General features: G+C 35.0%; 1 protein-coding gene across 1 annotated transcript in view; it reads left to right on the top strand.

Annotated features, from left to right (window-relative positions):
• The window catches only part of LOC139118334 (glypican-6-like), an 80,770-nt gene that overhangs the window by 45,596 nt on the left and 7,380 nt on the right, over window positions 1-27,794 (top strand). The window contains exons 4-7 of the mRNA XM_070681595.1: window positions 2,277-2,442; window positions 4,624-4,754; window positions 17,618-17,889; window positions 21,937-22,112. Coding sequence (XP_070537696.1) covers window positions 2,277-2,442; window positions 4,624-4,754; window positions 17,618-17,889; window positions 21,937-22,112 — 745 coding nt within the window. The remainder of the gene's footprint in view (window positions 1-2,276; window positions 2,443-4,623; window positions 4,755-17,617; window positions 17,890-21,936; window positions 22,113-27,794) is intronic.

The raw sequence follows: 27,794 nt of genomic DNA, 5'->3' as shown, positions 1-27,794 counted from the left end.
ATAAATTGAAATCTTGGTCAATAAAGGCATGCACATCACTTTCTTTGAAATAAAAGAATTTTTATATAGCAAGATAATTTTAGTTTAGCCAAATTTTAAGTAGACAATGGCAGAATAATGCTTCAGTCTGTGTTATTTCAGGTTTTGTGGCACACTGTTTGTCATCTAATTCCAAAATAAAAATGTATTGTCATGGTAACCTCATATTTTATGAATTAAGGGGGGGTTATCGAGTACTGTACCTCCACAAGTCAGTGGCATGACTAAGGTTGCTGTCCTGTCTGTGGTAGGTATTACATGTCATAGATAAGTCTATTAAAATATGTAACTCCATCCTTTTTCTCTATTGAATTTCATTCTTCAAATCTAGTCACATTTTAAATGCTACAAGATGAAGAAAGATGTGCTAAAACTGCTTCAAAGTTCAAGATATAAAAGAAATTTGGTGTGCCAAGTAATTTATTAAGTCCATCTTCATTCAATATACACACAAAAACATCAACTGTCTTTACTCAAACATTGACCTAAAATGCTTTGTGAAAAAAAACAGCTGTTGTCAAATGCTAATTGCAGCAGCAATAGGCTAAATGTTTACAAATATTCCTTCTCAGTATGAGTAAAACTTAAAAAAAAGTCTGTGAATCAAAACATGCATGCAGCCAATTTGGCAGGGACTGCGTCATGGAGTGTAGTGTCTTGAAAGTCATTATTGAAGAAAGGCATCTGTTGGTGATAATTTGTCTCCCAAGATAATGTCATATTCACAAATGTAAATGTGTGCCTGTTTACCAGCCATCAGTTGTCAGCTTCACAAAAAATATAGTTGACCTAAAATGATGTTTTCATGGTAACGAGACTTGCTGACGTCTTACAAATTATGCACTCCCATAGACAGTCTGCCTCTCTTGAGACTCCATGCATGCATTTCTATGTGGTCATCTACCGATAGCTGTTCAGTGAATATATTATGGCCAAATTTCTTCATTTTCTGTAAGAGCAATTGATTGATGGTGTAGATGTACATGATATGAATTAAAATATGATAAGCCACATGAAAGCAATTCCAGGTACTCACAGATGAACGGTGTTAGTGTACACTGGTATGTGTCATCATGGAGTTAGTGTAATTCAGGTTTAATTAACGTAAGGCTGGTTGGTATGTTGGTTAGAGACTTGTTTTCGAAACCTAATCGATTTTGTTTTCCTTAAACAATGTCACGTGAGAATTGAGACTCAGAGTGTCTTTTGTAAATTGTAGACTTGCATAATGTTGGAACTGTGTTGGGTTATTGACTTTGAATTCAAAGGGGCCATAAGGTGTTTCTTATCAGAACTCATTGTGGCTTTGTTCAATTTACTTTGGTTATCTCAGCAACATGATGGTTTTGCTTACAGTAGATTTACATTAGGGCATTGTAGTTTCATGTTACTGTATTTAAATTGGCATTTCAAGTTAAAATTCCATTTAGGAAAATGTTTTTTTGTGAAGTAGCATATACATTACACGTACATCAGTTGATCCTTAATGATTTTGATATTTCATTGAACAAAGACTCTGTATTTGGTGCCTGATTTGTTATTTGACACATAATGAGTCATCTCTGATATTAACTTCATTCAGGTTGTCATGGTTTTAGAGATAGATTGGTTGAATGATCTGATTTATAACCCTGAAAAGATGATCAATATTTTTAAACTGAATTTTGCAGAGAGGACATTGACACATGGATGTTATGAAATATACAGATATTATTGTAAGATTTACTGAAAAAATCAGGACTATCATGTTATACAATAGACCTTGCTGCAAAGAATAATGCAATTTAACCTTAATTTTAATTATTGTATAAAATACTGAACATATTTTCAAATGATTGAAAGCTACAGCTTTGCTTATTCTTGTAGGCCTAATAGCAACCGTAAGCAAGTGTGTTTCATGATAATGCAGACAGACGGACAGATATGTCAGTTACCTTTCTTGAATATGCACATGGAGATTAATTTATGAATGTCATTCAATATGACTCATGTTTGACAGTTTACATGATTATGTACGTATCAATATCTTGTGAAGAAAATCAAGGTCTAATTTGCCTCCGGAAATGCCGGCTGAAATGTGGATCATATGTTGTAGAATGTTGCTACAAGCCTAGCATTTACTCAACTTTTACAGTACATTGTTATTGATGTCACAGTGAGCTTGACCCATTTCCATAATTAATATTCAGTGTTGATATACAATCCTTTTATCATGACATTTGTTTTGTATTTTGTAGGTTTATCCCACGGAAGAATGCTCACAGGCTTTGATGAAGATGTCTTATTGTCCACATTGCAAAGGTTTGACTACCACTAAACCCTGTAATAACTTCTGTGTCAATGTAATGAAGGGATGTTTGGCAAGTCATGCTGATCTTGATACAGAATGGAACAACTACATCGGTAAGTCAAGTCATACATACAGTTAGGTCATAATTTTGTGTATTCTGACCAATCAAAACCATCTTTGAAGTTTCATCTGTTAAGCTTCAAATTAACATAGAATGTTTAAATTGTGCAATAAAGATATTCTTTCTCCAAAGTGGTATTTATTTCTTTGGTTTGTCTATGGAGCCTGGTAGAAAGGATTAATTTAATAATAAACAATATTTCACTCACTGGATTGTCACATTTAAAATGAGCTCTGTTTTATGCTTCTCAAACTGTTAGAACGGAATTCACCAATGTAAGAAACCATCGGGGAATTCAAGATGAATTCTTTTTGTAAAAAGTTATACATGTTGAAATTGGTCTGTGTCCAAAGCATAGCAACTAAAAGATTGCATGATAAAAGTCAGTGTAAGAGAGACATTCTCAAAAATATTGTTTGAAACATTTCAATATAATGTTACAAGAAGGAAAGGACATTTATCTTAGCAACATTGATTAATTTGAACATCTTACAGTTTGATGTCACCTGCAGTATTGCTTTAAAACAACAATCTACAAGCCTAGCATTGTCATTGTAATACGATCAATGTACAATCATGAACTTTTGACATGTAATAATGGCTGACACTTTGTTGGAAATAGTGTTTAAGCAATACAAATGGTTTAATTTGCTGTACATAGCAAACTTGAACGTGCAGACTCCTGATTAAGGATGCGACTCAGGTTCATTGACACATATTTTCAATCTGCTTTTCACATAGAAGAAGAGGTCACACACCAGACATGTGGTACTTTTTTTATCAGCTCAGTGACCAAAGCGTGTAGAAAATTTGTTAGTTTTGCAAAAACAGTGCACATACGGATGTTTTACTCAAAAATACGTGTTTTAGTTTTTTTTACTCAAAAAAGTGAAAGTTCAAATCTACAATCGACCTTGTGATCTGTTTACGGCAATCGAGAGCTAGGTATACTGGGTAAAAAAACCGTGTCTTGGATTTTTGAAATTCACTTTTGTTTACGCACAATGAGCCTTCAAAGAGCCAACTTGATGATTTTTGCATAAATTATTGTCCTTTGTTCATATTGTTAGTTTTATAGCTTTGTTTTTGAATTTTTGTTATTGTTATTATTAATATTATCATTATCATTATTTATTATTTTTTTTTTTTTTTACCATACTATATCCACAGATGACTTAGTAGTGTAGTAAAGTTATTATTATCATGTGTCTGTAGTGCAGTGTGTGAGCTGCATGAGCCATATTCATCATTCACCAAAATCATCAAAGTTAGGGTCCATGTAACATATTACACACAACACTAGTTTCTAATGTTAGTGGTTACACTGCATGAGATTTATGGTCGGTTTCTAGTGTGTGGTTTATTACACTCAGCTCATGGATAATTCTAACCTAGCTAGAGAGTCTCTAAGTCGTTGACCATGCTCCCCACCAATATCTGCTGGCGCAAATTTAAATATTTTGAAACGGGTCTTCTTTCAGCCCTTTGCATACTCAGTTGACCCAGTAAAACATGGCAAACATCTCAGATTTTGAGAGGAGCTGTCCAGTGAGAGATTGCACTTTCCATACACCAGTAAAAAATAATGCATGATCGGCCATAATTTTTGCAATCGCGTCAGCAAATATGACAGCTGTAGGGGCAGCCATCTTGAATCCTCACTTCAAATCTGTAACCTAGAGCAAGGTCTTTGTTGCAAGTGTTCACAGATTTTAGGATAGAGATTGAAACTGGTGTATTATTTATTTTGTTCATCTTATTTTTCTTGATTCAAAATATTAAATATGAAAAAGACAGAAAATGTATATTATGGAAAACGCACAACAGCCAAAAGTGAATGTAAAATGTTGCCTGCAGCAGAGATTAGTGTGGCTGTTGGCCATGCTGACGTGCTACAGTCTCTGTGCAAAGATGGGCACATAGTACTTTCATGAGATACTATATAATACATGCGTGGGGATATTTTGAAATTTGCACGCTGTATATGATATAATTCCACCAGATCATGGCACCAGTACCTTTACTTTAGCAGAAATGTTGAAATATTTTCAACTTAAATGCTCTCGGCACAGTATTCTACCTTTCAAATCAAATGTATATTCTTCAGTTTCAATGGTATTTGCTTTCAACTGCTTAAAATTCCATGAGTATTTTATTTGTATTTCCTCCACAGAAAAAATGTTGAAACTTGCAGAACGCCTTGAGGGTCCTTTCAACATAGAATCTGTCATAGATCCTATTGATGTGAAAATTTCTGATGCTATCATGAACTTTCAAGATGGAAGTGTTGCAGTCTCAGAGAAGGTATGTCAAAAAAGTGATTAACATGCAACCTGACCATCTGTGCATGTGTGTGCAAACACACACACACACACACACACACACACACACACACATATATATATATATATATATATATATATATATATATATATATATATATATACTGGTACACATGCACAACAAACACAGCTGTCTTGATTGAAAAAGTATTACTTGAAGCAGGCATTGTCAGTGCATGTTAGCACAAACCAGACAAATGTCCTGTTTTCTGCTTGAAACTGTTTTATATTATATCTGTGTCATGCTGTTTCCCTGTTCAATGAATTTTATTTTTAGGAGCAAATCGTTTAGTAAATAGCTTGGGGCTGTTAGTTCTAGTTTACTTATTAGAGGACACAGTTCAGTGTTTTATACAAAGCAATTGCTATTGATATTTAGAGTAATATTGCTTTTGGCAATCCATTTAGTAGACAGACATTTAGTGGATAATTTGTCAAACACGGAATGAAATACTGCAGTGTAGCATGTCATACAACACTAATTGAATAAAAGCAAAATAGAAGTGGTCTGAGTCTCTTTGAAGGAAATATGGACTTGAGTGTTTCCAGTCTGTTTTCTGTTTTGATGTCAATCAGTGACATATCCACTGAAGGTAATGACCGTAGCCTGAGCAGGGTTTCTTGTTCTTCAACATGCCACATGTACAGATCAGAACTATTTCACCATGAAAGAATATTTTGTATAATCTACTCAGTGTCTTTTTTCTTGTGTTCTGATTGAAAATCTCATCTAATTCTCAATTTGTTAATGAACATCATTTGCCAAGATTAGGTGTCTTTGCAGATCTCTCTGTGTCTAAATGTGCAGGAACAATTAAAGTTTAGATGTCAAAGCCTATCTCATGTATGCATTAGAGAATCTGACTGCAAGATTAACACAAACATGGGTAGGGGACAATACTTTACCTGTAATTCCAAATAATTGAAGTTTGACAACAAATACGGAATTTTCCATAGTACTATATGTCCTTTAGAGAAGTTAAAATGTCAACTAGGGTTAAGAATGTTGAGCTCAGTACAAGTAAATATACATCAGTGCAAGACATAAGCAGACTTGAATTCAGAGTTGGAACTCATTAGTGGATCGGACTAGAGAGCAATGCTACATCAACGGAAGACATATAAAGCAGACTTGAATTCAGTGGATTGGACTGATCAATGACCAGGCTGCTAATTTTTCCAAAGCATTTGGTGTTTATAAGTCTTGCTTCAGAGTTTCTACGTGATGTATACCAGTCAAAGTGAGCACTATCAGTGAAGATCGTTAATTGTGAAAGCATCATTTATCTCAATTTGAAGGTAGCAACAAAAAGTTTGGTAGAAGCATTATTATCAGCAGAGAAATCAATTTTAGGACATTGACCGTTAAAAGTTTAATTTTCCTCTGGGCAAGCGTTTAACCCCTATGAGTGCTGTATTTTTAGTCCCCACGGACACCGTCCGGGGGACTTAAAGGTTTGGTCATGTCCGTGCGTGCGTCCGTGCGTGCGTCCGTCCGTGCGTGCGTCCGTCCGTCCGTCCGTTCACGCAGATATCTCAGAGATGCCTGGAGCGATTTCATTCAAACTTGGTACAAGGATTACTTCATATGTCATACAGATGCACGTAGATTTGTTTTGTGATGCGATCCAATATGGCTGCCAGGCGGCCATTTTATTATGATTTTTTCATGTACAGAGCCATAACTCAGGCATGTTTCAACTGATTTTATTCAAAGTTGGTACAAGGACATTGACCAATGTCATAGATATGCACATCAATTTTTTTTGTGATACGATCCAATATGGCCGCCATGCAGCCATTTTGTTACGATTTTTTCATGTACAGAGCCATAACTCAGGCATGTTTCAACAGATTTTATTCAAACTTGGTACAAGGATATTGACCTATGTCATGCACATGCACATTGATTTGTTTTGTGATACTATCCAATATGGCCGCCGTGTGGCCATTTTATTAGCTCCGCTGTCAGCGACGCGGAGCTTATCAAATAGGTTGATTTTCCGTCGTCGTCCGTCGTCGTCCGTCGTCCGTCGTCCGTCGTCGTCGTCGTCGTCGTCGTCCGTCAACAATTGCCTTCTCCTCTGAAACCGCAAGTCCAATTGCTTTGAAATTTTATATGCGGTTCACTTTGGGTGACCTCACTTAAGTTTGTTCAAATCGTGGTGAAATTTGCATATTTGTATTTTTGGGGCATTTTTTGGTGTTTTTGGTAAAAAAAATCTTCTTTTCTCTCAAACCGCTTGTCCGATTGCTTTGAAATTTAATATGCAGTTTACTTATGGTGACTTCAGTCAGATTTCTTCAAATCGTGGTGAAATTTGCATATTTGTATTTTTAAGGCAATTTTTGTCATTTTTGGTAAAAAAATCTTTAAAATCTTCTTCTTCAAAACTACCGGTCAGATAGCTTTGAAATTTGGTACATATGTCCCTAGGGATGATCTATTTAAGATTTGTTCAAATTGTGAAGAAATATGCAAATTTGCATTTTTAAGGCAATTTTTGCCATTTTTGGTCAAAAAATGTATTTCTCAAAAAGTACTGGTCTGATAGTTTTGAAATTTGGTATACAGGTTTCTATAGATGCACTTAGTAATATATATTGAATTTCTGATGAAATCTGTAATTTTGTATTTTTGGGCAATTTTTTGCCATTTTTGGTCAAAAATGTGTATTGCCAAAACTACTCATCTGATAGCTTTGAAATTTGGTATAGAGGTTCCTACACATGAACTAAATGATATGTATTGAAATTATGATGAAATCTGCAATTTTGTATTTTGGGGCAATTTTTGCCATTTTTGGTCAAAAAATGTGTATTTCCATCTGATAGCTTTGCAATTTAGTATACAGTTCCTACAGATCACCTTAATGATATTTGTAGAAATTATGATGAAATCTGCGATTTTGTAATTTTGGGGCAATTTTTGCTATTTTGGTCAAAAAACGTGTTTCTCAAAAAGTACTGGTCTGATAGCTTTGAAATTTGGTATACAGGTTCCTACAGATGAGCTAAGTAATATATATTTAATTTCTCCTGAAATCTGTAATTTTGTATTTTTGGGGCAATTTTTGCAATTTTAGGTCAAAAAATGTGTATTTCAACAACTGCTCATCTGATAGCTTTGAAATTTGGTATACAGGTTTCCATAGATGAACTACATGATATTTATTGAAATAATGATGAAATCTGCAATTTTGAATTTTGGGGCAATTTTTCCCATTTTTGGTCAAAATATGTGTTTCTCAAAAAGTACTGGTCTAACAGCTTTGAAATTTGGTATACAGGTTTCTATAGATGAACTAAATTTGATCTTTTGAAATTATGATGAAATCTGCAATTTTTATTTTGGGGGGCAATTGTTGCCATTTTTGGTCAGAAAATGTTATTCTCAAAACACTACTCATCAGATAGCTTTGGTTGACATGTTCCTAGGGATGATCCGATGTGATATATTCAAAGTATGATGAAATCTTCAATTGTGTATTTTTGCAGCTTATTTTAGCCACTTTTTTCTGGCCACTGCATTGAGCTATCAAAATTTCCTCCTTCTTCATCAACATGTGTCAAAAATAGTTATTCTCTACATAAACACAGCGGAGCTATATCGGCCGCTAGGTCGCTTGTTACATTTTTTCATGTCCAGAACCATAACTCAGACATGTATCAAGTGAATTTATTCAAAGTTGGTACAAGGAGATTGACCAATGTCATACATATGCACATTAATTTGTTTTGTGATACGATCCGATATGGCCACCGTGTGGCCATTTTATTACGATTTTTCCATGTCCTGAACTACAACTCACACATGTATCGAGCGAATTTATTCAAAAGTATTTTTATCACAGACCTAATGAAGAGGACTCTATCCTCTCTGAGGACCTGTAATCAAAGTACCCTTTAACAAGTGGGGACTGTGTCATCAACGATGACTTGTTTCCCACCAAAATTTTAGTCCAACATTTTACCTATTTTTATGAACTTTTCTGTAATTTTTCTAATAATTTTGGACCAAATGAACACAACATTTCATTGGCCTCAGTTTTTTATCAAAATTTTGGCAAAAATCTGACAAAAATTGACTGAGGTATGAGTTATAAGGGTGACAAAAATTGACTTTGGTGTTCAAAGAGATAATGTTAATGTCAAGAGCTTTGAAAATAACCTTCATGGTTTTTAATTTTGATGAAATGGTTGATCCATGGTCAGGGCCATTTTGTGATAAATTAACTTGACCTATAACATGAAGAATTATATGGCTTCATGTTAAAGAAGTTAGAGTTTCAGTTTAAAAACATCATGATATCATTTTAGGCATTTGAAGGAAGTAATTTGCATGAAATGTTGAAAGTAAAGAGTGTGAAAGCATTCCAGTGTGCAAGCTCTAATAGAATGAACTTAATGGTATATCGACAAACTCTCGTACAGAAACCATATGCAAACCATAGTGAAGGATATAATATAAATAAACAAGTGTTTAATAAATGAGTGCGTATGGTTCACAGAACTTAATGTTTTCTTCAAGATCCTGCAGCTAAGTATAGAATGCCATGTAATGTTTACATTAGGTGTTACAGCAAAGTGGGGTGCCCTTTGAGATTATGTTTTATCAAAGTTCAGAACAATGCGGATATCCCAACAAGTGCGTTCAGAGCAAGGAAGTTTACACAAGCAGGAGTTCAGTTAAATATTTGAAATAGTTCAACTGATGGAAAGGTGGGAAAGTGATATATGTTACATGAACTTTCACCTCATGCAGTCCTCAACAACGGTCAAGGCCCACACACTGACATTTTTTCTCCGTATTGCCAATCGTGTCCAATTTTCAAGACTAAGCTTTTCCCCTTGAGAAATGTCCTTGCAGTGTTAAAGATATTTATTTGACAAAGATGTTTTTATTTTATTGAAAAAACAGCACACACAATCAAATGTGATACAATTAGAAAAGTGTATACTGAATCAGTAATTGTTTGATGTGGTTATTAGTACATTGAATGAAGGGAAGCATTCAGACAGTCCGAATGTCACTCTTACAAAGTTAACACACTTGGTAAGTTTACAAATCGTAATGAAATGTCATCATAAGTCCCTCCGGACGAAGTCCAGGGGGACGTATGGTTTGGGTTCTCTCCGTTCGTCTGTCCACGCAGATATCTTAGACATGTCGGAGCTAATTCCTTTCAAACATTGTACAAGGATAATACACCATGGCACACATATTACACACCCATTGTTTTGAGTATGGCACGAATAATTAGTGTTAATTTGCATAATTAGGGATTTTCGAAAAAGAGCTCTGTTTCTCAGAACACTTCACCAAATTTGATGAAACACACACAGCTCTAATAGCACAGTCAGTATTGTGTCGATTAATTGCCAATTTACATATTTTATGAATTTTCATTATTCCCCTAATTTAAGCTACTATAGACTATAGCTATAGAAGCTATTGGGATGGGTATCCATCCAGCGTCTGTCATCAGTCTGTATGTATGTATGTATGTATGTATGTATGTATGTCCGTTTGTGAGGCGTCCGTCCACTCAAATATCTTGAGAACCGCAGTACTTTTACTGATTTGATATTTGTTGTGTAGATGAAAAATATGATTATGAGAAACTATTTTTTGTAATTTTTTTGATATTGTTGAGAATATGCAAATTAGTGTCAAAAAAGGGGTTTTTGGCAAATAATCTTCTTCTTCATAACCACTGGTCCGACAGCTTTGTTATTTGGTATACAGGTCCCTAGATTTGTTCAAATTGTGATGAAATATGTAAATCTATATTTTTAAGGAATTTTTTTGTCATTTTTGGTTCAAAACTTTAGTTCATCAAAACCGCACGTCTGACAGCTTTGATATTTGGTATACAGGTTCCTACAGATGAACTAAATATGATATATTGAATATATAATGAAATTTGCAATTTTGTATTTTTGGTGCAATTTTTGCCATTTTTGATCAAAAAATGTGTTTTTCAAAAACTGCTTGTCTGATGCCTTTGATATTTGGTATACAGGTTCCTAGGGGTTCTCTTAGTGCGATATATTGAAATTTGATGAAATCTTCAATTTTTGTATTTTTGGGTCAAATTTTTGCCATTTTTGGTCAAAATATTTGTTTCTCAAAAGTTACTCATCTGATAGCTTTGATATTTGCTATACAGGTTCCTAGGCTTTATGATCTTAATGTAATATATTGAAATTATGATGAACTCTTCAATTTTGTATTTTTGCAGCTAATTTTGCCATTTTTGGTCAGGCCATCCTGAAATGAGCTATCAAAGATATCCACCTTCTTCATCAATACATGTTCTCTACATATCACAGCAGAGCTCTGTCGACTGTTGGGTCGATTGTTTTTTCAAAACCGCTGGTCAGACAGCGTTAATATTTGGTTTACAGGTCCCTAGGATGACCTTTGTGAGATAATTTCATACAGTCAGGAAATACTTAATTTTGTATCCATGTCTATAGTAGCTTCAGGGACTTTGGCCCTATGTTTCAATAAGTACTGACTCAAATTTGATTACAAATGTATACATACCAGAGCTGTAACTTTGTGCGTAGGCATTTAGCAGGATCTTGTCAATTAATAGCTAATTTGCATATTTGATGAATTTTTGTAATTAGGGTGCTATGTCAAAAAATACCCACTCAAATCTGATGAAACAGGGTACAGATGTTGATATACCAGATCTGTAACAGTATGCAAAGACAGTTAGCAGGATCGTGTCATTTAATTGCCAATTTGCACATTTAATGAATTCTCATAATTCCGATTATATGTCAAGAAATACCAACTCAAATTTCATGAAACTTTGTACAGATGTTAGATATTCATATACCAAAGCTTTAACTGTGGGCAAAATCACGGCTGACTTGCAGCGTGTTTGCAAGGTTATATCTGATTGGTCGATTGTCATTATTCACAGCAACTTAGGGAGTTTATTTTCATTATTCAATTATAATGGTGAGATTCTGCCAACCAATTGGATAAAAGCTTTCAAATCGCTGCAAGTCACCCCCAAAATCATTTGCAGGTTCATGTCAATTAAATTGCTAATTTGCATATTTTATGAATTTCTGTGATTAAGGAAATATGTCTCGAAATGACGCAGCAAATTTGATGAAACTTGGTACAGAAGTTGATCTGAAAGTGTTGTAATAGCAAACAAAGACATTCAGCAGTATCTTGTCAATTAATTGCTAATTTACATATTTAATGAACTTTCCTATTTAGTGTGTTATGTCCAGAAATATTGCACCCAAGTTTGATGATACTCGGTACAGATGTTGATTTCAAAGTGTTATAGTTGCATGCAAAGACATTCAGCAGTATCTTGTCAATTAATTGTGCATTTGCACATGTAACGAATTTAAGTCCCCACGGACCGGTATCTTTTTAAGTAAACATAGCCTATGCCTAAATAGAAGTGCATCATGAATGTAGTTTGAGCAGAGGGGTGTGTGTCGCAGAATAACATTAACTACATACTTTCTATAATCTGCATATTAACCCCATTTTGCCAAGTTACTGTATCATTGTATTGTATTGTATATTTATTTCGTCAGATGACAAAAGTGACAAATAACACTAAACTCAAGTCAAAAAGTCTACAATGTGATGGGGTCACGGAAAATAGTTCTATCTGAACTAGTCTAGTCCGTGGCCCGGGTAAATAGTACATCATAATGTAACTGAAGAGGTATGCATCTGTGTAAGGTATTGATGTTCACAGTACAAGGGATGCTAAATGAGTACATGGAAATCAGGTAATAGTTGGAAAAAAATGTACACAAGCTAAAACTTTGGTGACTCAACTATATAAACACTGCGTAAGAGGAGAAAATCTACACCATCTTTGTAAATAGGTGTAACATATTGAAAGACGCATGTTTAAATAGAAAATACAATATAGTGTTGAAAAATCATGTTTGTTGTCTTTCTAGTATGACTAACTAGTGGAAAAATGTTCTCAACAGTACTATCAAATTCGATCAAAAATTTCCTTTTAAGATATCGCCTACTTTATTGCTTCAAATTTGCTGTACAGGTTTATTACAAAACATCCTATGTATATAGTATGTGACCTAGCCCTAAAACTCAAGATGTTCAAAACTTAGGTCCTAGTATAACCCAGGTTCTCTAAAAAATAATGACAATATGAGCGATGGTTTGTTAAATTGAGATACAGGTCATATTAGTATAAATTGATTGTAATAAAAAAATGGAAGCTGTGTCATTGACCCTATATTAGTGTAGATGTCTTGTTTGATGATCCATGTTTACTACAGTGTACTCTCCTAACACATAAGATTATAACAGGAAAACCAGAGTAACAGGCCTACAAGTTACCAATAGCAGGCAAGAAAGGAATAGTTTTGTTGGTGTTGTAAATCAATAACAAAGAGACAAAGTGAAGGAAATGGCAGAGTGAGTTAGTCATACACTTTGTATGTATTTGCACACGGTGAGATTAGGCCTATACATATGTATGAGGTGATGTGTTCGCTTAGGTATGCAAATGTAATTAGCACAACTCTTGTTGTGGTTTATAGTAAAGAATTGGTAGGCTTGTCGGCACTCATGTTCCAAATTCCTGTCTAGGATCTCTTGTTGTAACAGACCTATGACTTGCTTGCTACAGTGATTTCAAAAGCCTTGACAAGTTTGTACAGCTTGTACAGACCATTCTTTTGGTGATATTGTCATTGTCAGCAATGATAAGTCGGTTTCCAATCAGAAGTGAAATTACCATAGCATTTTCTATTTGAAATTTCCTTTCACTTCACAGCCCAAACAAAGTATCTTTAACTTCAAAATATGGGCTTTAAGTGTTTGTGTCATGTTACATGTATGTAAAATTGTTGTACTGAAGTCTTTAGGGAGAGTGTATTAATGATCAATAGAAATAAAGTAAGCCACATTTGGATTACATCAGTAAGACTCATTGGTGATGCATTGATTGTATTTTTCAAAGAAATAGATGACAGTTTACTCGCTGAGTTTGTGAATAGTCTGTGTCAACTTGGTTGTCACCTAGCATAAAGGTATCCCACGATTCCTGATGTTTGTTTCAGATTGTCATAACTATGCAGACATAGAAAATAATTTTTTTTTTCTGTCAAACTTTGATATTTATTTGGAAGTATCATTACAATTGTAATCAAAGAACTTGTGAAAAGTATTGCTGTGAAATAAATATCTGCTAACAGTTGTTCAGTAGATTAAGACACAGGTGTGTATGTATGTAGTTTCTTTAGGGCTCTGTTGAGCCCATACAGATACTAGACTAATTTAGACTCTTGCTACTCTGGTTTTATAAATCTGCAAGTAAACAATGAAAACCAATTTTATTTTTCCCAACCACACCATGTTAAAGCCCCAATAGCTGCGAATTTTGAATAAACCGATCTCAAAATATCCTTAGTTTTCTTTGAGTTTTCTTTGAATAAGACCCATTACAGACTGAAAGTGTATAACGCTGTCATAAGTGTTGAAAGTGGCATGTAAATTTAAACGTTTTAACATCAATTTAGATTTCCCGCCATTTTCAGAAACTAATGATATGACAGAGAAAATAAAGGTTGCAACAACAAAATGTTGGCCATCGTGTTGTGCATTCAATTATTAAGTGGCATCATGCTTGTTTCTAGTATGATCATGATGTGATAGTGCAGGAAATACTGTGTTTTGTACTGTTCCGTGGGGGCACCATATTATAGGTGTGGTATCCGTTTATTATTCAGCCTGTTAAAACATGTAGACATGGTCCAAACCAGCAAGCAGTGATACTTCTACACACGTTCTTCATTGAACACATTTACAGGAACCACACTTTTGTTTGAAAATAAAGTCATGAAAATAATGCACAAAATTGGCAGCTAATGGGGCTTTACTGTCTGAAAAGCATTTCAAAGTCAGTGTATGTTTTGTTAAACTTGGTCAGAGCATTATTGAAACAAGATTTAAATTTCATCTGTACCAGTATACTGCAAATTATCTGGTGAGAATTAACTCCTGATGTACAGACTTGTTTTGAAAGGCATTGGTGGTATCACAACTCAGACCTTGGGTTGACAGAAACAACATAAACCATTTAGTGCAGGTGTTGGTTACTAAATACTGTTTTGTAATGTAAGAACCCAAACTAAGGAGACCATACCTCACTAGGCAATGGTGCAATTTACCATGGTATTCTGAAATTTTGGAAAAAGCAATGGATTTTTAAAACGTTTGTCTATCATATTGCAAACATATCATATAATTACCACCACATTGAGAGGTTAATGCATTAAGATTCTAAAAACTAATTGCAAAAAGAGGATGTGTTTCAAGTTTCCAATATAAATTTTCCTGTTTCTGTACACTATACACCGAGCCTGATAGTTAGGGCTTCATTTTGAGCCATGTTACTATAATAGAACTGGAATCCATGATCTCCACAACTTTAAATATGAACATTAATGAAAGTGCAAAAAATCATTTGGAATTGAACTTTGAAAATTCCAGAATAGAGCTGAAAACTGTTTGATGAAAGTGAATATGTTGGCCCATAGACTTTGTGTTATGCTTGGCTTCATCCCAGCAACTCTGAACAATCTGGCTAAGATTACAGCTTGCACAAAACACCCAAAGAATTTGTATAAATTCATGTTTTCAGCAACAACAAGTGATTATTATGCAAGTATTTTAGTTGTATATCTGCTAGAATGAAAAGTCCACAATGATTTGATGTATGTCCAATTTTTGTAGATACTTTGTCTTTAAGACCAATGCCTGTCTATGTTGTAAAACACAGAAAATGGAAATTGGCAATTGTAGTATCACTACACTGTATATTCTTTACAGGGTCATGTATTTCAAGGAAAATATGCCCATTAAAAACTGTAATTTCTTCACTTTTAATTTTAATTCAATACTATGACAATTATCAGCCATGAGGTTTTACAAACACAAGACCAGATAAGCGTTTTTCATCATTTCCATAGGACTCATTGGAAATTCCATTAAAAACAGTTAAAAGTGACTTAAAATGTTCACTTGGTATACATTTAATTTACAGATGCCAGGTTGTGTATTTCACATGCACTCAGGTCAGCAGGGAAGTGCGTCATTACTATTTTGGACTGTTAATTCTTATTTCTGAATTATTTAACTTTTTTTCCACATTGAACTATCTTTAGGCAGTTTATACTGTAGCTTAGAATTTTTTTGATTGATATATTTAATCATCTTTTGGGTTCTTTGGGTCCATATCCCACCTCATGCCCCTACATCATCAACTATTTGCCAACAACTCCATGCCAACAACCAATTACCTGACCTGGCCACACATTAGAGAAGGTACAGCGTCATTGACGGTATTTTTTCTATTTCTGGTCAAAAATTCATTTTCTCAGAAATCGTTCACCCAGTTGCTTTGAAACTTGGTATGCACATTCTCAGGGGTAAACTCAGTGAAGTTCTCATTCTGGCCTGCCATATCGAACCAAATGTGAGCTGAGTGTAATTGACGCTATGTTTGTCTTTATTTCTAAAATGGATTTTGAAATCCCATTGCAAATTTAGAATTTTAAATGTAGTTATATATTTTCTGAAAAGAAAAAATTCTCAAGAATATGATTTTTCAAACATTTAGTGAGATGTTTGCTAAAGATGGAAGGTGGTAAGGAAATTTTTAAAACTGATATTTATTCCCATACTTTGGGTTTCAGCGTAATCAAGAACTTGCTACATATACTTTTGACTATATTATCAATATATTTATGTAGAACCACATGGGATTCATGTGTAATTTGATTTTACTTCAAATTTTGAGAATGTCAACTCATTCTTCTTCATATATAAGTGTACATGACTGATGATTAATATTCCAGTAGCAAAGAAATAGACTTCTCACAGATGGAAAGGAAATGTACTAAACTGATAAATTATTAATGCACTGACAAGGTTAGCATTCATATCCTTTACTGCTTGATTTGTACAGAAATGGTAAAATCTTTCTACTTTAATAAGATAACACAATTGCTTCTTTCATTTGCAATGTTTCCTAAAGCAATCTAAAGCATGTAAAGATATCTCAATTTTCTGTTTCTCATCACCCATTACATTGACTTGAAAGAAGGCAAGATTAAATAAATGTAATGACTCATATAGCCTGTGTTGAAATGAGGTCAAACATTGCTGAAAACACACCATAGAGGGCGAAGTCATTTTCTTTTGGTTGGTGACCTGTGTACGGTACAGAAAATGTGCCAGACAAGTTGGAAATAGCTTTGTTGTGAAGAAGAATTTTCATCAACATTTTATAAAGAGGGAAGAATTGCACTTGCAATAATTTAAATGTTTCTCTAGAATTTCCCAAACGCTTTAAATAGATAGATTTTCAATTGAAGTCTATAAAATAACAAACTCATCCCTTCTTAAGTCCTATGTCTACAAGCTAAGTGTTACAATGATTTTGAAGATATACAGACAATATTTGACCTATTATATACAGACAATATTTGACCTATTATATACAGACAATATTTGACCTATTGTTCAGCTTTTGTTCTGCTGATGCTTTTTTCTGTGATTATTTGTCACTATTTTGTGTTATTAAGTCCCCGTTGTATGTGTGGGTCACTTTTCTTTCTTAAAAGTCTATGTTTACACAACGGATTATGTTTGGTATACTCCCTGTGTGTCATGTTTCCATGGTGACCACAAATTACAAGTGCCATACATTTCATAGGAAACAGAAGAGTAGTAAAGTCGATGGTGCTACAAGCTCACAAGACACCTTTACTTTTGTTTATTTCTTGATTTAGGTTTTTGGAGGCTGTGGAACACCACAATTGGGCAAAAGATCGACCAATGAATTTGATTTTGATCCATCCCGTCTACACCCAAGAGGCAATCAACCACGTCCTACAACTGCTGCAGGTACTAGCTTAGATAGGCTTGTCAAAGATATCAGAGGCAAGATTAAATTAGCAAAACGATTCTGGTCTGGATTACCGTACACAGTCTGTAATGATGAAAATGTAGCAGCCGTAGTAGCCAATGAAGAAGAATGTTGGAATGGTGAAAACCAAGCTAGGTATGTACAAAGGTGGTTTGCTAAAGATTGGACTTACATTGTTTGAAACAATGATGATTATGATGATCAGTCACATTTCATTAACATCAACAGTGGTTTTGAAAGTACAAAATCTTCACTAATGAAATATCCGTCCTGGCTGTAGTGATTTTTATTGTGACAACAAGAAGACAAATATATGATAGTGCAATCGAAGTAGATTTGTTCATTGATTTTGCTTTGTGATTTTTCTAACAACTATGGAACAACTATGGAAGAGGAATTATTACACAGATGTTGCTGTCAAATCTTAAAGCAGAGATGATACAGAGAGATGATGCTGTTGTTATCATGGAATTAAGTAGAGCCACGATGGATATTTCAACGGTTAAAATGTGTCTATGACAACACCATCATGACATTGCAAAGTGCTACCCAATAAATATTCAAAAAAATGATTTTATGGAAATGTTCGTTCCATTGTAGAGTAGCTTTTGTTGCTCTCTGAAACAGGTGTAAACAAATGACCAGTCAAAACATTGATCACTGGCATAAGGGGTAGACCATTTGATATTGGGGGGGTGGGGGGGGGGGGTCTGGAAGATTTTCAAAAAAAATATTCCCAGCAAATGTCATCTGATCATCTGATAACCATATATCAAAATATTGATGACATTTGTATGAGTAAATTATGAGCAAATTGGAAGACAGACGTTTGCAGTGCACCTGACACACTGTTTTACAAAAAAATTAGCGTGGAGCTATCTACATGTTGTACTTCAAAGAAGTTTGGGGGTACTGCTCAAGTAATTGCATGTTTTACTTTTTTTAAACGCCAAATATGATATTCTTGAAGTCCCTGGTCCAATTGCAAAAGATTTAGAATTGCTGCACATTTTACTTGTGTATGTGTGGCAGATACATGCACATGCTCAACTGTAAATTAGTATTTGTTCAAATGAATTCAACATCAGCAACACAAGCGAAAACTTGGTGAAAATCTCAATAAACATTGGTCAGATTGTCTTGGCAAGGCAGCTAACATACCATATTGTACAAAAGTCGCTATGAGTGAATCTAAAAGTTATGGTATACAGATCTTGTAGACAACCAGTCTTTCATTTTCAAGATTCAGGATAACATTAATATATTCATAAAAAGTGTCATCTGTATAGTCAGTAAATGAAAAATCGTCTGCACTTGAACAGATAACCTAATCCATGCTTGGGGCTGTAAACAGGTATCTCATGTGTTACATTTTGAAATTTTGGAAAATTTGGTGCAAATTTGAAACGTTCTAAAGTAGAGCTGTGACTAACCTGCGTCTCTTGGAATCATATGATTCTGTAAATCTTTATTATGCAAAGAAATCCATAAAAACTTTGTAGTTTGATTGATTTTTTAAACCCTTAGCAACTGTTGCGTTGCAATTTGAATCATTCAGTATCACCTTAAAGGTTCAAATTTCATATAACTGCGATATATAATGAATAATGTGAGCATTTTCAGTTCATATCTGGTCATATCAAGCATAGCCATTGACAGCGATTTAAGGCAGCCATATTTAACTCCAAAATCACATGCTAGGGTGTCTGGAAGCGATAGCAACAGCAGCAGTACGCTGCACCACGGCCGTTTTGTTGATGAAAATGGGGTGAAAACAGGTTCAGCATATTATCACCTGTTTCAGTACCATTGCACGAAACACCCAGCAAAGCAATGATCCGAAAGTTTGACAGAAATTGTGCAGTTGGTTTGTTGAATATTTGAGGAGGAAGAAACCATTTATAGCCACCAGTGAATATAGACAGAATACCTTTGTCAGTATACCGGTATTTGTACTGTCAAAAACCAGTCAACAGTCAGAACAATATTTAACATACTACAAAATGAATTGAGCTATAAATATAAAAATTAAATCAATACCAAATTGCCTGCCAACCTGCTAACTCAGCGAAACATGAAGTGGATAGTGGAGTACATTGACATTGTTTCAGAAATTTACCTTCTACCGGTTCACTTTTTTGATGAAGCTAGTGTCAAAGAAACACCTTCATATGGACATTACAGCCATAGTCCAAGAGGGCAACCCTCTCTTGAAGTGCTGAGATATACGGACATTGATTACACTTTTAACTTCTATTCCTGACGGATCAGCTGCAAACTGACTGAATGGTCCATCAAAAGCCACTGAAATGGGCAATTCTTTGGAGAAGCCCCTCAAAGTTAAGACACTAGCTACATCCAGGCATAGACCATTGAGAACAATGTTTTACTCAAGGGTCTGTGGTTAAGGCGTTGTTCCTCCACCCAAAATGACATACCTGGTACCGTAGGAACCATGGTTTTCAATCAACATTGTTAGAACAATCCATTTGAGTCATCGTGTTTGTTGATATGTTGTGTACCCTATATGATTGTTTACATTATAATCAGTTGACAAAAAAGTGTATAAAATGACAAAAGACACAATTTACCAGTTTACCGTCCGCAGGATTATCGAGATCATTAGTAAGGACATGAAAAAGAAGGATTGTTTCTGCTCAGCTCAAGTGTCACTTGGATGTCCCCGCGTCGATCTTTTTTTCCAACTTTCTGTGCCGTATATAAATACGTGGACTCAAAAAAGTCAGTACGCTGCCAGATGGTGCTGTAGCTTATTCTTGATTGAAACCAACATTCCATGTGATACTGTAGGGTAGAACACAAACATACAAGGATCAAGGGAAAATACTGGACATCTGTATAATGGGGTAATGTAACATGGATGCCTGCTCCATTTTCACTGCCTTGCAGTTCAAGTTCCATTGAAGAGGAAATTTGTTAAAATGCATGATCAATAAGCTGTTTAACACCGTTATATGCAAAGCTGTACGGAATGTTGACAATTTGACTGACTCAAGTACAAAAAAAATTTGCGTTGTCACCCCGCTTTTGGGAAAGTCATGACCAGAAACATTTGTTTTTGGCCTAATGGGTTTTAGTTGAGGTCTACAGTAATGAAATTCTCATGAATATTCACGGCACCTGAGCTGCAGTAATCCTGGCGGTAAGCAAGGCAGAGGTTTACCGTGGATACCTCCCAAGGTATTACCTATTTGAAAATGAACCCTTCCCCTACTGAGAAAAATGGGTACTCACTAGCAAGACACACAAAATTATTAGACAACATTTCTGAAATAATCATCAATGTTAAGGTGAAGTACTACGAGTTACGTCAAAATTAAGTTGTGGTGTCATTTCTTGAAACTTTGCACAAATATTCTTGGAAGTTGTGCAAGTACAAAAATGAAATAAAAAATGGAGGTCACCACGCTTGTTTCCATGGAAACGGACGTTAAAATGGCGTCGTTAGAAATAAATAAAAATGATATAATTCACTTAAACTAAAGAGAGCAATTATACCAAGACTTAAGATCCATATCTATCGAATGTATAGTTTTCATGATGTTTGTGAAGAAATTTTAACGTAAGTATCGATTACAAAATGACGATATTGAAATTATATCACTACATAATTTTCGAACTTTCTTCCTGTCACTTTGAATGGTGTCATTTTGACCAAACTTTATGAATAAACTCCTGACATAATACCATTTAGTTTACACTTTTAATAAAAAGGTGTCACCACGCTACTTTTTACAATATCTCCAGGTGAATGGGTAATATGCGCCATATAAATGGAGAGAAATGTTAATTTGTCGCTCACATTGAATAAAAACCAGCTTCCTAGGGGGTCAAAATATGACAAGGTTATAGGTCACATGTATTTCTAAGACACTGGGTCAAAAAATTAGGTAAAAGCGCAATTTCAACAATGACAGGTGATGTTAAATACATGCGCTACAAAATAACCCATTTGCGGCAGGCTGGAGTTAAATCTGCGCAGAAATGTTCTAAAGCGTGTGCGCGTCCGAATTCGTCGCCCTTTACCTTAAAGCTCACTCAACCTGTATAACAGGTCTTTGTACAATGTATTACTTTATTTCTGCATTGTTTGACTGTTTTCATAAAACGTAACTCTGTATCAGGTGAACTTAACACTAACTACTTTTCCCTTTGTAACAGATATGAAGCAGAGATTGTTGGTGATGGACTCCTACAGCAAGCAAATAACCCTGAGGTAGAAGTCGATGTCAATAAACCAGATATGGTGGTTCGACAAGAAATCGAGAGACTCAAATTAATGTCTAAAAATTTGGAAGCTGCCTACCATGGACAAAGTGTGAACACAATAGCAGTTGGTAAGAAACCAATCTATCATGCCTTTGATTTAAATATCAGTGTTGGCGCTAGGAATTTTTTCATTGTAGCCACAGTCTGTTAGTTTGGCTAAAATGATCAAATTTTATTAGCAACAAGCAATTTTTATTAGCCACACCCAACAAATCAATTTCACATACAAATTGCACAAACCCTATTTTAAATAACGTTTGCACTTCATCATTATCCACATGTTTGGCCAGGGCTGTTGTACATACACTTTAATTCCTGGACAGATAAACCGCTGAGCACATTTTCTTCCATTTTTATAGCTGCAGATAATAATGACCAGGAGCTCAGTAAAATTCCAGGTCCTTTTTAGTTCCCACGGACACTGTCCGGGGGGGACTTATAGGTTTGGTCATGTCCGTGCGTCTGTCCGTCAGTCAGTGCGTGCGTGCGTCCGTTCACGCAGATATCTCAGAGATGCCTGGAGCGATTTCATTCAAACTTGGTACAAGGATTACTTCATATGTCACACAGATGCACGTCGATTTGTTTTTTGGTACGATCTAATATGGCCCCCATGCAGCCATTTTATTACGATTTTTTTAGTCCCCGCGGACGAAGTCCGGCGGGGACTTATAGATTGGGTCCCGTCCGTGTGTCCGTCCGTCCGTCCGTCCGTCCGTCATCAACAGTTTCTCAGACACTGCCAAACCAATTTTGTTCAAACTTGGCACAAAGGCATAGCACTATGACCTACAGATGCACATCGATTTATTTTGCAATACGATCCAATATGGCCACCAGGCGGCCATTTTATTACAATTTTTTCATGTATGGAGCCATAACTCAGACATGTTTCAACCGATTTTATTCAAAGTTATTACAAGGACATTGACCAATGTCATAGATATGCAGGTCAATTTGTTTTGTGATATGATCCAATATGGTCGCCAGGCGGCCATTTTATTACGATTTTTTCATGTACAGAGCCATAACTCAGGCATGTTTCAACCGATTTTATTCAAAGTTGGTAAAAGGACAATGACCAATGTCATACATATGCACATTGATTTGTTTTGTGATACGATCCAATATGGCCGCCAGGCGGCCATTTTGTTTCGATTTTTTCATGTACAGTGCCATAACTCAGGCATATCTCAACCGATTTTATTCAAACTTGGTACAAGGACATTGACCTATGTCATATATATGCATGTCAATTTGATTTGTGATACGATCCAATCTGGCCACCAGGCGGCCATTTATTACGATTTTTCATGTACAGCGCCATAACTCAGACATGTTTCAACAGATTTTATTCAAAGTTGGTACAAGGACATTGACCAATGTCATATATATGCGTGTGGATTTGTTTTGTGATATGATCCAATATGGCCGCCAGGCGGCCATTTTGTTATGATTTTTTCGTGTACAAAGCCATAATTCAGGCATATCTCAACTGATTTTATTCAAAGTTGGTACAAGGACATTGACCTATGTTATACTTATGCACATTGAATTGTTTTGTGATACGATCCAATATGGCCGCCTTGTGGCCATTTTTTTTACGACTTTCCATGTCCTGAACAATAACTCAGACATGTATCAAGCAAATTTATTCAAAGTTGGTACAAGGACATTGACTTATAGTATACATAAGTACATTGATTTGCTTCTCGATATGGTCTGATATGGCAACATGGTAGCAATTTTGTTATGGTTTTTTTCATGTCGAGAGCCATAACTCTAGCAAGTCTCAACTGATTTTATTAGTTTGTACCTGGACATTGACTTACATGTATGTAATACATATACGTGTTGATTTTTTAAACAGTAAGATCAAATATCGCTGCGTGGCGGCAAATTTGTTACGATTTTCTCATGTACTGAGCCATAACTCAGACATACCGGTATTTCCACCAGTATCATTCAAAGTTGGTACAAGGACATTGACCTATTTCATACATGCTCGTCAGTTGTTTCACATCATGTAGCAGTATCATGTCAATTATTGAAGTTTCATAATTAGGTTGATATGTCAGAAATACTGCATCAAATTTCATGAAACTTTGTTCAGATGTTAAGCTCACATTGCTTTAACAGTGAAAAAGACATTTATCAGTGTCATTTTAATTAATTTGTAATTGCATATGTAATGAACTTTCCTAATTAGAGTGATATATCCACAAATACAACGTCAAATTTGATGAAACTTGATACAGATGTTGATCTCATAGTGTTGTAAATACTACATTAAACTTTATGAAATATGGTACCGGTTATCTATTAGTGTTAGGATAGAATGAAAAATGTTTTGCAACATCCTGTCAACTAATTCCCAGTTGACTCATTTAATGACCTTTAGGATAGTGCCTACATTCGTTTTATGTTTTTCATCACCATGGAACTCATTCTTGGCCATTGAGTGCCATCTGTATCAAAGTATTTTTATCACAGAACCTGTAATCAAAGTACCCATTAGCAAGCGGGGACTGGGTCATCAACGATGACTTGTTCATTTACAGAGCCATAACTCAGGCATATCTCAACCGATTTTATTCAAACTTGCTACAAGGACATTGACCTATGTCATACATATGCACATCAATTTGTTTTGTGATACGATCCAATATGGCCACCAGGCGGCCATTTTATTACGATTTTTTCATGTACAGAGCCATTACTCAGGCATGTTTCAACAGATTTTATTCAAAGTTGGTACAAGGACATTGACCAATGTCATAGCTATGCACATCAATTTGTTTTGTGATACGATCCAATATGGCCGCTATGCGGCCATTTTGTTACGATTTTTTCATGTACAGAGCCATAACTCAGGCATATCTCAACCGATTTTATTCAAACTTGGTACAAGGACATTGACCTATGTCATGCACATGCACATTGATTTGTTTTGTGATACGATCCAATATGGCCGCCGTGTGGCCATTTTATTACGTTTTTTCATGTCCAGAACCATAACTCAGACATTTATCAAGCGAATTTATTCAAAGTTGGTACAAGGAGATTGACCAATGTCATACATATGCACGTTAATTTGTTTTGTGATACAATCCAATATGGCTGCTGTGTGGCCATTTTGTTATGATTTTTCTTATACAAAGCCATAACTCAGGCATATCTCAACCGATTTTAATCAAAGTTGGTACAAGGACATTGACCTATGTCATACATATGCACATTGATTTGTTTTGTGATACGATCCAATATGGCCGCCTTGTGGCCATTTTATTACGATTTTTTCATGTCCTGAACTACAACTCAGACATATATCAAGCAAATGAATCAAAAGCATTTTTATCACAGACCTAATGAGAGGACTCTATCCTCTCTGAGGACCTGTATCAAAGTACCCATTAACAAGTGGGGACTGTGTCATCAACGATGACTTGTTTGAAAGTTGCCCTTCCTTCTATGTATTAAGCAAAAATCAGTCTTAACTCCATTCAGATCTACATGTCATGAATGCTGGTGAATTTGTTTCAAATATGATCCAATATGGCCACAACTTTTTCATGTCCTTAGCCATAACTCAGACATGTATCATCAGACTTTATTCAAAGGTGGTACAAGGACATTGACCTATGTCACAAATATGCATATCAATTGGTTTCACAATCAGATGCAATATGGCTGCCTTGTGGCCATTTTGTTATGATTTTGTCCTGAGCCATAATTGGATATGTATCAACTGATGTTTTTTGAAGTTGGTACAAGGATTGACCTATCATGTCATAAATTTGCATGTCTATTGGTTTCACAGTACAATGCAATATAATGGCTGCCTGGTTGCCATTTTGTTACGATTTTTTTTCATGTAACGAGCTATAACTCAGACATATTTCCACTAGTATCATTCAAAGTTGGCACAAGGACATTGACCTATGTCATACATATGCGTTTCAATTTGTTAAACAGCATGTAGCAGTATCATGTCAATCATTTAATTTTCGTTATTAGTCTGATATGTCAAGAAACACTGCATCAAATTTCATGAAACTTGGTACAGATGTTAAACTCACATTGCTTTAACAGTGAAAAAGACATTTATCAGTGTCATTTTAATTAATTTGTAATTGCATATGTAATGAACTTTCCTAATTAGAGTGATATATCCACAAATACTGCGTTAAATTTGATGAAACGGGTACAGATTTTGATCTCACAGTTTTGTAAATACAAATCAATGACACTTTGTGGTATCATTTTTTAGCTACTATAGACTATATTCTATAGATGCTATTGGGATGGGTATCCGTCCGGCGTCCGTCGTCAGTCTGTATGTATGTATGTATGTATGTATGTATGTATGTATGTCCGTTTGTGAGGCGTCCGTCCACTCAAATATCTTGAGAACCGCAGTACTTACTGATTCGATATTTGTTGTGTAGATTAAAAATATGATTTTGATAAACTATTTTTTTTATTTTTTTGATATTGTTGAAAATAGGCCAAAAAAGCTGTTTTTTGTAAAAAATCTTCTTCTTCATAACCGGTGGTCAGATAGCTTTGTTATTTGGTATACAGGTCCCTAGGAGTAACCCAACTTAGATTCGTTCAAATTGTGATGAAATATGCAAATGTGTATTTTTAAGGAATTTTTGTCATATTTGGTCAAATTTGACTTACATTGTATGTAATTCTTGTACTGTATAAACCCTATCAATTCACCAGAAAAAAATAATTAATATGATTTTAAATAATTGAATTAATTAGGAAATCATCAAAGCCAAAGTAATTTTAGTGTAGAATTATCAGAAAGTTCAACTTTTTTTGACAGTTCATAGTGAAATGCTTACCATCTTGGAGGATTAAAACATGTAAAGGCAACTTTCCTGAATCCCAACTTTGACATATTCTGAACCGTCATTTATTGTGCCCTGTATGTTATCTAAAAGAAATTGCTCAAAATAGTCAATAGAGATAGAGATAGAGAAAGTTCTAATTTCCATTTATGGTTGACTTGACCAAAGGCAATTAGACTTGCTATATAAAGTGGTAATACAATGACAGCAGTCAAAGAAATAATTATTTCTATTTCAGCTAATTGCGTGTTTGAATACTTAATGACCTATAGAGTTTAATCTGTGGTGAATATTGTTCATCATGTTGATCATAATACTTTCAATGAAGTTGCAAACATGTGTCAAAGGTTCAAATTTACACTAACTTTAACATACAATGAAACACGTGAGCATTTACAGTTCATATCTGGTAATGACCTTTTGTGATTAGTATGGCGGCTTACATTGGTTTTATGTTTTCACCACCATGGAACTCATTTTTGGCCACTACGCCCCATCTATATCGCAGTGTTTTTAATCACAGACCTAATTAATGAAGAAAACTCTTTCCTCTCAGAGGACTTGTAATTAAAGTACATATTAACAAGTGGGGACTGTGTCATTTTCAATGACTTGTCTTATTTCCTTTTTTTCGTAAGCTATTTTAAACTTAGTTTCTTTCCCAGCTGAGAACAATCAAGAAACTATTTGTAGTTGGCAATCGTAGCTGCCTGCAAGCCGCATCGCATCGTACCATGCATTCGTAACACATTTGCATTGTTTGGGTGTCTCGAAACTACCCAAACCGTACACCCACGGACCGGAGTATACAAACTGAGGATCTTGAAACTTTTTCACGCATGTTCATTTAAGCTCTAGGCAAAGTCCAACGCCATCACTTCAGTCTTC

The sequence above is a fragment of the Ptychodera flava genome, chromosome 19 (genome assembly GCF_041260155.1).
Source record: "Ptychodera flava strain L36383 chromosome 19, AS_Pfla_20210202, whole genome shotgun sequence".
NCBI lineage: Eukaryota > Metazoa > Hemichordata > Enteropneusta > Ptychoderidae > Ptychodera > Ptychodera flava.
The sequence above is the reverse complement of the archived record's forward strand: the minus strand, read 5'-3'. Positions and strand labels throughout refer to the sequence as shown.